This window comes from Leuresthes tenuis, unplaced genomic scaffold (assembly GCF_036924035.1).
Source record: "Leuresthes tenuis unplaced genomic scaffold, fLeuTen1.0.hap1 SCAF_18, whole genome shotgun sequence".
In the NCBI taxonomy this organism is placed as follows: domain Eukaryota; kingdom Metazoa; phylum Chordata; class Actinopteri; order Atheriniformes; family Atherinopsidae; genus Leuresthes; species Leuresthes tenuis.
The window spans coordinates 4,692,365-4,705,568 of record NW_027325372.1 but is presented as its reverse complement, the minus strand read 5'-3'; the positions used below and the strand labels follow the sequence as shown (position 1 = coordinate 4,705,568).

At 40.2% G+C, this 13,204-nt stretch overlaps 2 protein-coding genes across 2 annotated transcripts in view; both read left to right on the top strand.

Annotated features, from left to right (window-relative positions):
- The window catches only part of LOC140274630 (DLA class I histocompatibility antigen, A9/A9 alpha chain-like), a 424,015-nt gene that overhangs the window by 270,932 nt on the left and 139,879 nt on the right, over positions 1-13,204 (top strand). The gene's annotated exons all lie outside the window — the stretch shown is intronic.
- On the top strand, positions 62-5,826 carry necap1 (NECAP endocytosis associated 1). Its single transcript, XM_072369965.1, has 8 exons — positions 62-246; positions 1,218-1,318; positions 1,452-1,556; positions 1,667-1,748; positions 2,020-2,128; positions 2,534-2,681; positions 2,915-3,011; positions 3,480-5,826. Exons 1-8 carry the CDS (start codon positions 107-109, stop codon positions 3,532-3,534), a joined length of 837 nt encoding a protein of 278 aa, XP_072226066.1. The 5' UTR covers positions 62-106; the 3' UTR covers positions 3,535-5,826.

Sequence of the window (13,204 nt, the reverse complement as noted above, 5' to 3'; positions counted from 1 at the left end):
TGAGTGCAAATGACCGTTAATAACGTTTCTGACGCCGTCCAGCGCTTAGGACGTCGTAAACCACTCAAGCATACACTCACAGACCCCTCAGAAATGAACCGAATAAATGACTCACTACCACAACTCCCACATCAATAACAGTCGGATCAAGATGGCGGCCGAGGGAGAATACGAGTCAATCCTGTGCGTTAAACCAGATGTCAACGTCTACCGCATCCCGCCTCGAGCTTCAAACCGCGCATACAGGTACAGTAACGCCTGCGGTTCGCGAACGGAGCCGTGAAGTCGGGGTTTAACCGTGTTCGGTGCCGCTCGGTTCGGGCTTTCCCTCGGACTGCCCGTTCATCAGTACAACAAACACGGAGAGTGACACCGCTGTCTTTATGTTCCGCTATCTTTGTCACCGGAGATGAAAAATTCTGGTCCAGTTGTTAAAGAGCAGAACAACTGTTTTGTGTGTGTTTTTTTGTTCTCCGGGCGCTTTGTTGGAGCTGTCAGAAATGTGACTGAGATATTTGTCATCATGCCGGGTCGATAAACGGGCAGTTTGCCAGGACGGTGCCACACGCTGCATGCGTGACAGCTCGGATATTTCACCGTGTTGAACCGAGAGCCAACAGCGAGACATTTCAGTCTGAAATCGGACTTTTATGTCTTAAATCGATCGGCAGATAAACACTGCATGTCCACCATGTGGGTCATTGCATGGCCGGAGTCCCCTCCTGTGAGGCCACAGGGCAAAAATTGATAGTTGGGCCCCACGGTACCAGCAAAAATCAACTAGAACTTCAGAGCTGAAACTATGATTAAGTATTTTGTGAATCATTTTAAGTTCCTGAAAGCCCAATTTTTACAAATTTAACACCTTAGAAAGCACATTGAAAATCAATGAATCGATAACCCTGAGTCATTTTAAATAAATTTTTGTTTTATGTGAATATTTTGTATTTTTTAATCATATTTTGCATTACTTGTATCTTAATTAATTTATTAACAATTTTTGTTCAATTCTTTTACGAGTTTGACATGCTTTTTTGTCGTTTAGCTGTTATTAATTGTTACCTTTAATGCATGATTTATCACCTTTGGGCTGTGGACCGTTGCCTAGACAAAACAAGCTAATTAAAGACATTACTCTGTGCTTTAGCACCTTGATGGAGATTAGACTAATTGCAAGTTGCAGCTCTGAAATTGTTGGCATTAACTTGTGTCTGTAGGGCAGCTGACTGGAAGCTGGACACTCCAGACTGGTCTGGTCGAATGAGGATCACAGCAAAGGGCCAAGTGGCGTACATCAAGCTTGAGGACAAAGTGTCAGGTTTGACATTTCTGCTTTTTATACAGAAATTTCTGCTTTTTTTTTTATCCTGGCTCACTGGAATGCGAAAGTACTGCATAATGCTGACGTTTCCACCTTAGTACCTTGCTTTCTATCCTCTGTGGTCCTGCAGGGGAGCTGTTCGCTCAGGCACCAGTGAAGGAGTATCCCGGCGTTGTCGTGGAGACGGTCAGCGACTCCAGCCGATACTTCGTTCTGAGGATACAGGATGACAACGGTCGGTCATTAAATGTTAGGATTTCTTTTTTTCTTTGGTCCTGACACCTGTCTGAAGACCTTAAATTACCCCATTTACTGTTGTTCATGTCAGCCATCTCCTGTGTGCAGGTCGCAGCGCTTTCATAGGAGTTGGATTTGGGGACCGAGGAGACGCCTTTGACTTCAATGTGGCTTTGCAGGATCATTTCAAGTAAGCAAGATGGTGATTAGAGTAGCACTGAAGAAACAGTTTAAAGTGAGGACTTTTTCTTTTCTTCTTTCTTATGAAAACAAGTTTTCAGGGAACCAACAAACATTAAACCTACAGCATTTCAGTATCTTCCAAACTGAGAATACTGACTCAGCACAGGTCATCTGTAGCACCTTTTTTTAGACCTGCATGCTGTCATTCTGCAAACTGCTGAGGTGCGTTGTTTGTTTCTGTATCCCTGCTGATGGTGTGTGTCTCCGGCTGCCTGCAGATGGGTGAAACAGGAGAATGAATTCAGTAAAAGCGCCCAGCTCGGGGATTCAGGACCAAAGCTGGACTTGGGCTTTAAGGAGGGACAGACCATCACACTCAATATAGGAGTAAGAACCAGTCTGTCAGATATAAAAATGTCAAAATTTAGAGATAAACCCAGACAGCTGAGGGGTGTTGGAAGTAAAGCTAATTTAATGTATGCTGCAGATAAAAATGGAGTTCGAACTGCAGGTTCAAAGCAATGCAGATCGTTTGTAGTTCACAAATGAAAGATGTAATCACTGGAGCATAAACGCATCCGAAAAAACTACATTTTATCATTTTATTCATGTCATTCTCAGTAAATATTTCAGTGAATCTCTTTGTTTCATAGCTGACAGAAACATTACAGTTCGTCTTAATTGGTTAAAACAAATTTTTATTAATGTGTGAAACAGTAAAAGTGCTTTGCATCAACAGTTTTTCTCATTATCTTATGAATTTAAAGTTTTTCTATCTGGGTCCGTCTGCAGCAAGGTAAAAAGAGGGATAAGCCCCGCCCACAAGGCTCGGGTGGGTTTGGACTCCTCCCACCACCACCTGGAGGCAAGATAGCCCCGCCTCCTTCATCAGGCTCATCCAATCACAACACAGTACCGCAGACAGGAGGCTCGATGGCAGGTAGATGGAGTTTACACATAAATCTGTTGTCAACATTAGAGTTTAATGGAAAATAAATTAACCACAGTCTGTTGCATGAGATGAGACTTTTTCTCTGGAGAATTTCACCCCGTGCAGCTTTAACCTACACAAGTGACCCACTTTCCTTCACTGTGTTAATTAGTGGCTGTTCGTGTAAGTCTAAAATGTGTCAGCTGCATGAAACCGGCTCTGTATTCCACTGTCTCTGTCAGACTGCCTGCTGGAGCTGGACAGTAGTAACTCAAACACGGTGGTTCAGTCAAACCAGACCTCAGATCTTCTTTGGGGAGACTTCTCTGCTCCAGCAAGGTAGGACACTAATTTCCTGTTTAAAGTGTTTAAAGACCCCATGATAGTGACTCTGGGGAGGTTATTTTTTTTTTCGGTTAAGCCACAAGTGACTTCATGAACCAACATTAATGAGGTATGAGATGGAATTAAAGCTACTGAAGACAGTCACTCCATGCCAAGCAAATTCTTCACAGACAAAATGTGACTAGATAAAACAGCTGCAACACACTAAATTAAGCAAATATATGGTCATGTTAATAATTGAGGGGATTTGGGTACATATTTTTTTAGCATAGATCCTGAAAATGGTGATGGATCTGTAATTTATACCTCATTAAGTCCTGTTTTATATCACTGTTTTCAAAGATTACCACTGTGTTATCATTTCTGGACAGTGCAGTATTCAGAAGAAAAACACTTGAACTGACCTCTGATAACTCACATTTATACGTAGAAAACTCTTAATGTCGGTTTATGTGTTTTCAGCTCTGTTCCACCTCCTTCACAACCTCAGAACACCTCAAACTGGATCCAGTTTTGAGTCGTCGTTGGATACGTTGGTTGTGATTTTCATCTCACCTGCATCTGTGTCCGTAGCTTCCTGTGCATCACACTGAGAGTAACTCCCATACGCTCATCCCAAAGCAGAGACGAGAGACACCAACATGCTGAGTTTCATATTTCTCTCAAATCCTCCTGACAGCAAATCAAGCACTAATGAGTAAAAGCCATCAAACGACATGAGCCATCTCCAGTAATATTTAAGGGCTACGTGTAACGTCCTCAGTAGCAGGTGTTCTTCTGTTATGTGTTTGCATCAGCTCCCCAGAAGGTGGCTCTCTGAGCACTGCTTTATCTTCGATCTGGGATGATTTCTTCTGTCTCTGGCACAGCTCCCCCTGCAGGCAGAATAGAGTACTACATCTAAAGAGAGTACTCTCTGCAACCTGTTGAGAATCACATGCAAACAACGAATAAAAAAGCTAAACTTTAAGGAAAAAGATCAGGCTATATCTCTAATGTTAAATGGCTAGCACTTAAACCTTCGTTTATTTCTTTTTATTGTCACTCAGCCTTAATATTTGAAAAGAAATTTGTAATTTTCCTGCATGAAATGGTATGAAAACTACAGCAGTGTCATTTATAATTCATACAAAGGAAACAGTTATCACATAAATTATTATGCTGAATATGTGTGAGTGTTCTTCTAGGAAGAAAAAAACTGGTCATGGAAATCTTAATGTGTTCATATCAACTTGGCCAAATGTGTAGTTTGATTGAAAACTGATTTCCAATCAGAAGTTTTCTTTGTGAATGCAGATGCAAACATCTGCTATAATTATCTTTATCTTATCTGTTACTCACCACAGGATTAAAACACACTGTACGAGGTTTAAATGAATTACTCAGCTCTCTTGAAGTTGAATGAGATACTTCATCTGAACTTGTGGAAATACTAATAATCCTGTGGTATATGGGAGCTATGAAGTTTACAATGTAAAATAATCTGTTTAACTGTGCGTTACTTATTATCAGCAGGCGCATTTTTGACACAGCAACACTGATAGCAGTTGCCAAATTCAGACAAAGTAATTTATTTCCATTCTACACACTCTAAGCTAAGATGATTGTTGCATATCCTGCACAGTTTTAGTCAAACTGTAGATAAAATCTACTTAAACACAACAGGTTTTCTTCCCTGCAGTCGTTTTTAATCTTTGAATAATTTGGCCTTTACCTTCGTCCAGTTGAAATATGACAACTCTGAGCAGGAATGAGGGAGTCAGCTACAGAAAGCTCTGTTTTTGACTGAGGAAGCAGGGACTTTGCTTTTAGATCCTCATAAGGAAGCTCTACTTTGGCGATGATAAATCATAGCTTCGCTTTTCACATTTAACACAGTGAACGATTAATGTCCCAACATTACCTTTCAACCAATCAGTCCTAACTTAACGGAACCCTGCTGGTAGTTAAAGGTGTAGTTCAACACTGAAATTAAGCTCTTATCTGAATGAATAGATCGATGTTTGTGCTACTTAATGGCAAGAATCATTACCTTGGAGATGACCAGGAGTTTTAAACGAGGATCTGCAGTCAGTTTGCAAAATGAGCTCTACGGTGAACTATTTAGATTCTATGTGTTTTTAGTCTGACAATCTGGGAAATGTGCTCCTGGATTTTCTTGGAAGTATTAGATTTAATATAAAACTGCAGCTAGTTAACTTGGATTAGTATAAAGACTGAAAGCAGGTGACCTGGTTCTGTTAGTGGTGATAAAAATCTGCCAGCCGGGACCTCGAAAGCTCCTAAGTTGTGTTTATATTTCTCAAAATGTCAAACTGGTTCTTCACATCACGACGCTGAGGGACGTTTGGCCGTAAAAAATGTAGAAAATGAAAATCTCCTTTACCGAATTGATCTGTTTGCTGTTAGACATTTGAACGCAGCAGGAACAAAACGATTGTGTCGCTTCACACTGAATGTGTTAATGGCAGCAAATGAAATGTTAATCTTTATTGCCGATTGTGAATTTAGACGGAGTTTACGGAACTTTGATGTATGAATTGTCATGTTCTTGACTGTGAATTATATTTGTCTGCATAAATATTTAAGATTTGCTGTGATCAAATCACATGATCTGCATTTATCTGGCATTAAGATTTAGGGCTGACTGATTTACGTTGACATGTGTGTTGTGTTTACATAGCTCATGCTGGCTAAAATACTACGTCTCCCATTTCTCACTCATTCCACTCTGGCTGTAAAATCACTGGACTAACACTTGATTTCTGACCAATTTGATGAGAAAGAGGCAATAAAACCTTTCAAAGGATGCATTAAGTCTTGTTCTTTATACTGTAGCTCTGAACTCTACAGAGCTGAATCACATTCAGCATTATGTTAACATTGCTTTGGGGAAAATGACTCATTAGGCCAGTAAATGGCAATCATTCATCTTCTGTCAGGTTTTAATTAGCAACGATAACAACCCTGAGGGTGGTGCAAAACTCTTCATTGCAACATCAGTTTGCTCTTATGTGATCCAACACTCTTAGTAAAGTTTGATCAGTAGATTCTTGCCACATGAAGACTGAGGAGAAAGAGAGCTAATTATCAAATAGCTATCAGTCAAATGCGACTGAGAGTCTTTAACTCTGCAGCTTTTGCACTGAGTCATCCATCTGAAAGTCAAAAAAGTCACAAAACAGGGTCACTGGCCGTCAGAGTAGCAGCATGTGGGGGAGTTCACCTTTTCCACGGAGCAGGAAGCGAGTGATGATGGGAAAGCAGCTCAAGGAGAGAAATAAGTTTGGTCCAAAGCAGCTTGCACGCAATGAAACATCCAAGCTTCAGCTTCAGTAAGAAACCCTGGTTCTATACATTAAGTGCTTAATCCATTTAGACCTGTTTAAATGACAAAGTTAAAGCAGAACAGATACAGAAGATGGTATTGGGTCCAGTGTAGGTGTGTTAAGAAACGAGGTGCTCTCCGAGTAGATTAGTCTTAAAAGTAGACGGGGACACACCTGCTCTGATAGCGTTCGGTGACTCGTTCCCACAGTCTGGGCTGATGCTTTGTGTGTAGGGATGAATAATTACAGACGTCCCTAAAATAAATGGAGCCGTCAAGAAAGAGCAATGAGCGTGCATGCCTGAGTGAAATAGCTGGTGCAGACCCCTCAGTCACTCTGAGGGGCAGACTTACTATGAATTTACAACACAACAAAGTATGCTAACAGTAAATACTTGATGAATCCACTGTGCTTGTTCTTCTCCCTTATATTAAACCACTGAAATGTTTCTGTTGCAGTTGAAAATGATTGGGATGTTTTTTTTTCCTTTTTAAGGTGGTCTTTCTCAGCGTTTCCCCCATCTCATGCATGCAAACATACCTGACACGACAGCTCATGGACACGTTTTAGCAGCAGAAAGCATATTTAAATTATTTAAATACATCATCTCCATGACTGCCCATCTTGACTCTGTCAAGCTGGCTTTAAACACTCTTGTCTGCAAGGAAAGAGAGACAGTCACAGTAGAAGTGAGACATTTCTGGGAGGTCACTACATGACTTTGCTGAGCAGTATCTTTTAGCTTTGCTGACAGAAAGAAACGGAGAGTAACAGACAGCTGGACAGACCGACCACAGTCTTCTTCGAACTCCATCAGGAACACGATTCATCTTCGTTTGTTATCACCTCACTTTGCCTCTTGGGCAACTTTAGCCTTTCGGTATTTGTTTACATTAACTCGTGTTCAGCAGCACTGAGCATGTGTTGCCTCCATGTGTGAGGACGTTTTGGAGCAGGCCAGAGAACATGTCCTCACAGGTTTTAGTGTGCAGGTCAGAGCTTTAGGTCAGTGAAAGGATAAAGAGTGTCATTTGTGTACGTTTCTGTTTGTCAAGCATCTGCAGATTTGGATCACCTCATGCTCTCTAACCCACAACAGCAGATCCCTCGCACAACATGTGTCATTTTGATCCGCCAAGTACGAATGATAGAGAAGATCTTTCCTTTAAATACACCTGATACCCCTGCATGTGCTCCAAATACTTAGTTCTTCTTTCCAAAGGACTTTTCCATCAATCATCATCACTGCAATTAGGGATCAAATTTAAAGGTTCAGCTTTTAACTTGGATACAATCTGTACAAAACTCTTGATGTTAACAGCTTGGACACAAGACATTTTGTGCTCTCACACCAGAGAATAGTGGTTACAGCCAAAAAAATCCCAGTAAACCTATCCAACAAGCTCGTCTCATGGAGAAACCTGGAGTAGAAATTAAGCTTTAAAACTGCACATTTCATCACTTTTGCTGTGTGTTTTCTGCAAATCAAAAATGTAACTCATCACCCTGTAAGAGATCTATAATGTGGAGTAAAGATGTTCTGTCTCATGGCGAGCCTTGATGTTTTCCTAAACCTAACAAAGTAGTTTTTAAAGCCTTTATTGGGAAAAGCACCAAGTGGAAGTAAAGTTTCAGATGAGAGTTAGAGTAGAAAATACACTGTCCACGTATTTGCATTTAGAAGATGGGAGAAAAGCTGAATGGTATCATAAAAAGGGAAAAATTTTCCACTAATGCACAAAAACTTTATGAGCTCACTTGAGATGGTTTTGCCCTTTTCTGAAGAACACTTGGAGCATCTTACCCGACATGCAAAGGTTACAATGACTTGACATTCAAACTATTTCCGGTCTGAGAACTTCTCATAAACTCATGGGAACGATCGGCATCTTCTCAGATATGACACAATGTCCAAGATTATTCCTGAGAAAGGGCTCTGTCTGTCACAAAGTCCAGGATGAGTGGTTTTAATAACCCAAATGTGGAAAGCAGCAGTGCAGAGGCAACAAAGGAAGAACTAAAATATTTATTTTCCAGAACAAGACAAAAAGTGCAAAACCAAGAACTAAAATTAAGCTGAGAAGAATTAACATGAGAAGGGAAATAACCTGATCACGGCTGAAGACATGGTGATAACAGATCTGACAAGGATAGCACACAACCAAGGAGCTGAAATACAGGTAGGACTGATCAGAAAAGTGAGTGCAGGTGTGACTAATTAATGAGTGTGGCCAGAGGAAAAGACCAAGATAAGTGAGGAAAACTAGAGCTTCTCAGCGAATCTGGGAAACGTGGCCAATGACAAGTTCAAAACACAGATAACAAAGTACCAGCTAACACAAAACAGAGTGAATCAAAGCTCAAAAGACACTTTTTTCATCACAGCAGTTGCTATTATTCCTCGTTGAAGTTTAGTCATTTTTTGACTATTCGACCGGATCCATACTCCTGGATTTAGGGCAACTACTTCACCTGAATTACAACCACAAGCAACACAGTCTGCACAGCCTAATTTAGTCACTTTAAACTAGTAAATAGAAATGTCTCTCATGTTTATTGCAGTGTTTTACAGTGTTGCTTTTCTTTGAGGGTGATTAGAGACCCAGCAAATAATGTGCAATTACTTCTTTCATGACACAAAAGGCTTTGAGATTTTAAAAATATATGAAGTTATTTTTGTCCTCATGAACTTCCTGTCATGCTGTAGTGAGAGTTCAACTCATTTACAAGCAACTGAGAGAGGACTGGCAGATACAACCAAGGGGATATTTGATAAAGCTCACAGGGGAGAAAGCCAAGCTGATTAATGCTCCATCCAACTCCACACAATTCAGGGTCATGGGGGGTATGAAGTCTATCCCAACTGGAATTTGTGAGAAGCACTGGGTCAAGCAAATCAGACAACCATACATATTCACTCCTAGGAGCAATTTAGACTCAACAATTAACCTAATGCATTTTTTAGGAGGATGGAATGAAGCCAAAGTACCCAGAGAACATTTAAGCTTCACTGAGAAAGGCCCCAGCTGGGATTTAAACCAGGAACCTTTTTCTGTGAGGCAACCGTGTTAAACGCCACACCATCGTGCAGCCTGCTTATCGACCAGTGAGATTCAAAACAGGAAGGTTTAGGTCTGGAGTGTCTAACAGGAAACAAAACAGACAAAAATCAGTGATGAGAACCAGGTGTGTATAGCTGGAGCTGAAAAAGTAATAAGCAGAACTCAGAACAGATGTGGAGCGAGCAAACAGGAAGCAAAACGAAGTGAAATGCACAAGGGAAGAATTACTGTACTTTCAAAAGAAATGTTTTTCTCTCAGTTGAACAAAAGCATCGTTTCCAAGAGGCTGAGGTTTTATGATAATACATCAAGTAACTGTCAGCCTCATTTGGTGCTAAACGGACAATAAAGATCAATACTTTTCATCGTTTGTCAATGATGAATCAAGGATTATTTCTTCACCACATAGGTGCTGAGTCTGCTCGTCTGTCTCACCAGTTTGGTACGAGTCAAATAAACAGCCGACAAGATGGCAAAGGAGGATTTAGGTCACCCAGTCTAATATTAGTATCGTCTTCAAAGCTACGAACTTCAGCACATCATAAAATAGATAGACAAGTAAATGTTCAATTTGGCTCTGTGTTGTGGTGACAAGACCCTGAGCAGATGCCCAGAGATGGTGTCGCAGTCAGAAAACGACGTGCTTATTACAGAAGATCTGATTCCCTTCTTCAGATCCAAATGAGGCGCTGGTGTGCGTTCACAAGCTCCGGTGCCAGAAGTGTCCCATTTATGCAGCTGTATTTCTGCTGTGATTTACTTTCTAACCACACAAATATCAGCAGGTTGGTCAGCTCCCTTTCATACAGATTAAAATGTCCTTACAAATATGAGCTGCAATGACGTTTGGCATGTCATTTGAATATATAATTGATGATGGATTTTATTGAATAATAATTTGACTACTGATCTATTTTAGACCCAGTCTAAAAACACCATGCAGATGTACCATGATTTAATTATCATGGACTGAAAAAAAAACAAAAAAACCCTGAAAAATTCAACTTTATTTTGACATTTATTTTACTTTCAAACTTCTGGAAACAATTTGAACTCAACATAACTGTTACAACAAAGTTCAATGTGACAAGAAACATGAGCATAGTTTTGTCAGCATTCAGTGAAAGCAATCCTACTAAATTCACTTCAAGTTTTTCTAACTTTTTAAAAATAAGTTTCCTGTCAGCCTGAATGCGTTCATGATAAATCTGATACACTTGGCTGCAGAGGCGATAAGTTTTCTAAACTAGACATAATATTTGAGACCTTAAACCAGCTGACATTGGCTCCTTGTTTCTACTGAAACTCTAGTCTGTCATACTTAGTTTACTGCCCTCCAAATAAAATTGTCTACCAGGATGAAGCTTGATTTTACAACTTCATCATAATGCTGTCCAACGCCAAAGTGAAACCAAAACCTCTCAGCCGGTTTCAGAAGTAAGCTTCATCGAAAATGGATTGATATTTAAGAAAGGATTATGAGTAAACATTTCTCTCTTTTTAGCCCTCGTGCTTGTGGGCAACATGACAAAGGACAAATCAGTGGGTGAGTTGGAGAGACAGAAAGGACTGAAAGAACAGGTGTAAATGACAACTAAAAGGTTGAGAAAAGTGACTCCAGGAGAAACAGAATGGAATAGATGGACCTAAATTACAAAATATAAAATGGGAAAGACTCACAGGGATTTATTGAAACATGCTAACATAAATGGAAATACAGTACATAATAATTTGTAAGATTTCTGTCATTTCTTCAAGGAGTCTTCAGGAATAGTTCTCCAGGCTTCTTGAAGGACATCCCAAAGCTCTTCTTTAGATGTCGGCTGCCTTTTGTTCCGTTCTCTGTCAGATGATCCCACACTGCTTCAATAATGTTGAGGTCCGGGCTCTGGGGAGGATTCATCCCTCCATAAGACCTGTTGCCACTGATTTTCAGTCCACTTCTTGTGTCATTTGGCATAGCTCAGCCTTTTCTCCCTGTTTCCCTTCCTTAAGAACGGCTTCTTGACAGCCACCCTTCCATGGAGCCCATTTCTGATGAGGCTTGGGCCAACAGTAGATGGATCAGCTGAAGGTCCAGATGCATCTCTCAGGTCCTGTGTCAGGTCTTTGCTGGATTCTTTCCTCTTTCTTAAGGACATCACTTTCAGATCATGTTCATCTGCTGTAGATAGATTTTAAGCCTGACACTTCTTCTTTTGTCCTCCACTTGTCCAGTTTCCTCAAATGTTTTAAGGACACACTGCACACCATGCTGAGATATGCCAAGTTTTCAGCTAATAGCTCTTTGGGAATCACCTTGTTGCTGCAGAAATCCTATTTTATGTCTGTCAAACTGTGTTATCTTTGCTGTTTTTCATAGATGCAACTAAAGAAATGGAAACAAATGATGCATCTTTGTGACAGGCTGCTGGTAACAAAGTGCCTAAAGATCCAATTTAAAATGGCTTCTTTGCTAAGTTGTCTGTTATGTGTCGACACAACACTGGTTCATCCCTTGAGTTAGGAGCCTTTTTATGCTTGTGTAACCCTGATTATATTTATAGCACTCAGAAATATTGGGTTCCTTCAATGCATCGTAGTTTTCCCGTATCGTAGGGTTCTCGTCTGATATTTTAATTTTCGGGCTTGTCCTGAACATATCACCTGCAGCTCTCGTGAGAGCAAAGGTGTGGGACGGAGGAAAGACCGGGAGAAAAGGGAGAAGGCAGGAGAAACTCCATGCTGCCGTGAAGCACGCTGCTTTCTAATTAGCAGAGGAAAAGAGAGTTTTCCATCGGCATTGGGAAAGAACTGCTGTTAGTGGTGAACCATAACCCAGTACCTACCTCGAAGGAGTCGGAGTGTCTCCTCAAACTTTTCGAACTATTCTGGTGAGTTAGCTTAGCTCAATTAGCACTATAGTTGCGGTTCAATGCGTTGGAAAATAAATAACCAGTCAGAATAGTAGGTGAATGTTGTTCAATGATGCTTGAGACGTGTTTGCATTAAGTATTGTGATGATGTGATGAATGTTTAGCACTTTTCTTCCTTTCCGGCCTGCTAATTCAGTCCGCGGCCGCCAAAGTGGCTTTGCACAGTGCATAAATGATGCAGAGTAATGCCATTCAATGTATGTGTTACAAAATGCTGTGTATTTTTCATGTTGAAGCTTATAATTCATGTTTAAAGCTAGATATGCACATGATAATTCAATTCATTACATGTTTCATTCCATCTGTGAAGAAAAAGGGGAATTATTTAATTCATGTCCCATACATGAATTAAATAATTCCCCTTACTAGTTAAAGTGCTATTTTATTTGTTTTAAAACAAGGACATAAGAGAAAAAGACATTTAAGAAATGTGGAAGTCTAACGGTTCTGCATACTTGTGTTCAGACTGGTTTTAGGGACATTTCTGTGCCAATTGAGGAACCGTCCCATCGTGGTCCAGGACGCCATTGCTGTTGTGGATGTTTGCCGGACCAGGAGGGCGGTAGGAACAAAAAAAAAAAAAAAAAAAAAAAAGCAAAAGGAAGTTCACCTTTTAATTATTTTGCTACTTTTTTCCACCTGAGACTCAGGGTGTTCTTTGTTCTTTGGCCCAAGATACACGAGATAAACTGACAAAAATTGACGTCATAAGGAACTGAAGGTTGGCAACCAGTAAATAGTGAAGTGGTACCACAATTTCTTTTCCTTTTCTTAATTTCTTTTGGGGTATTGAAATATTTCATTTTGTTTTACGTCCATTTTGGTTGTTTAAATTATTTTTGTGGTATGTTTGAGTTCTCTATTTTACTTTAAAGGTATTC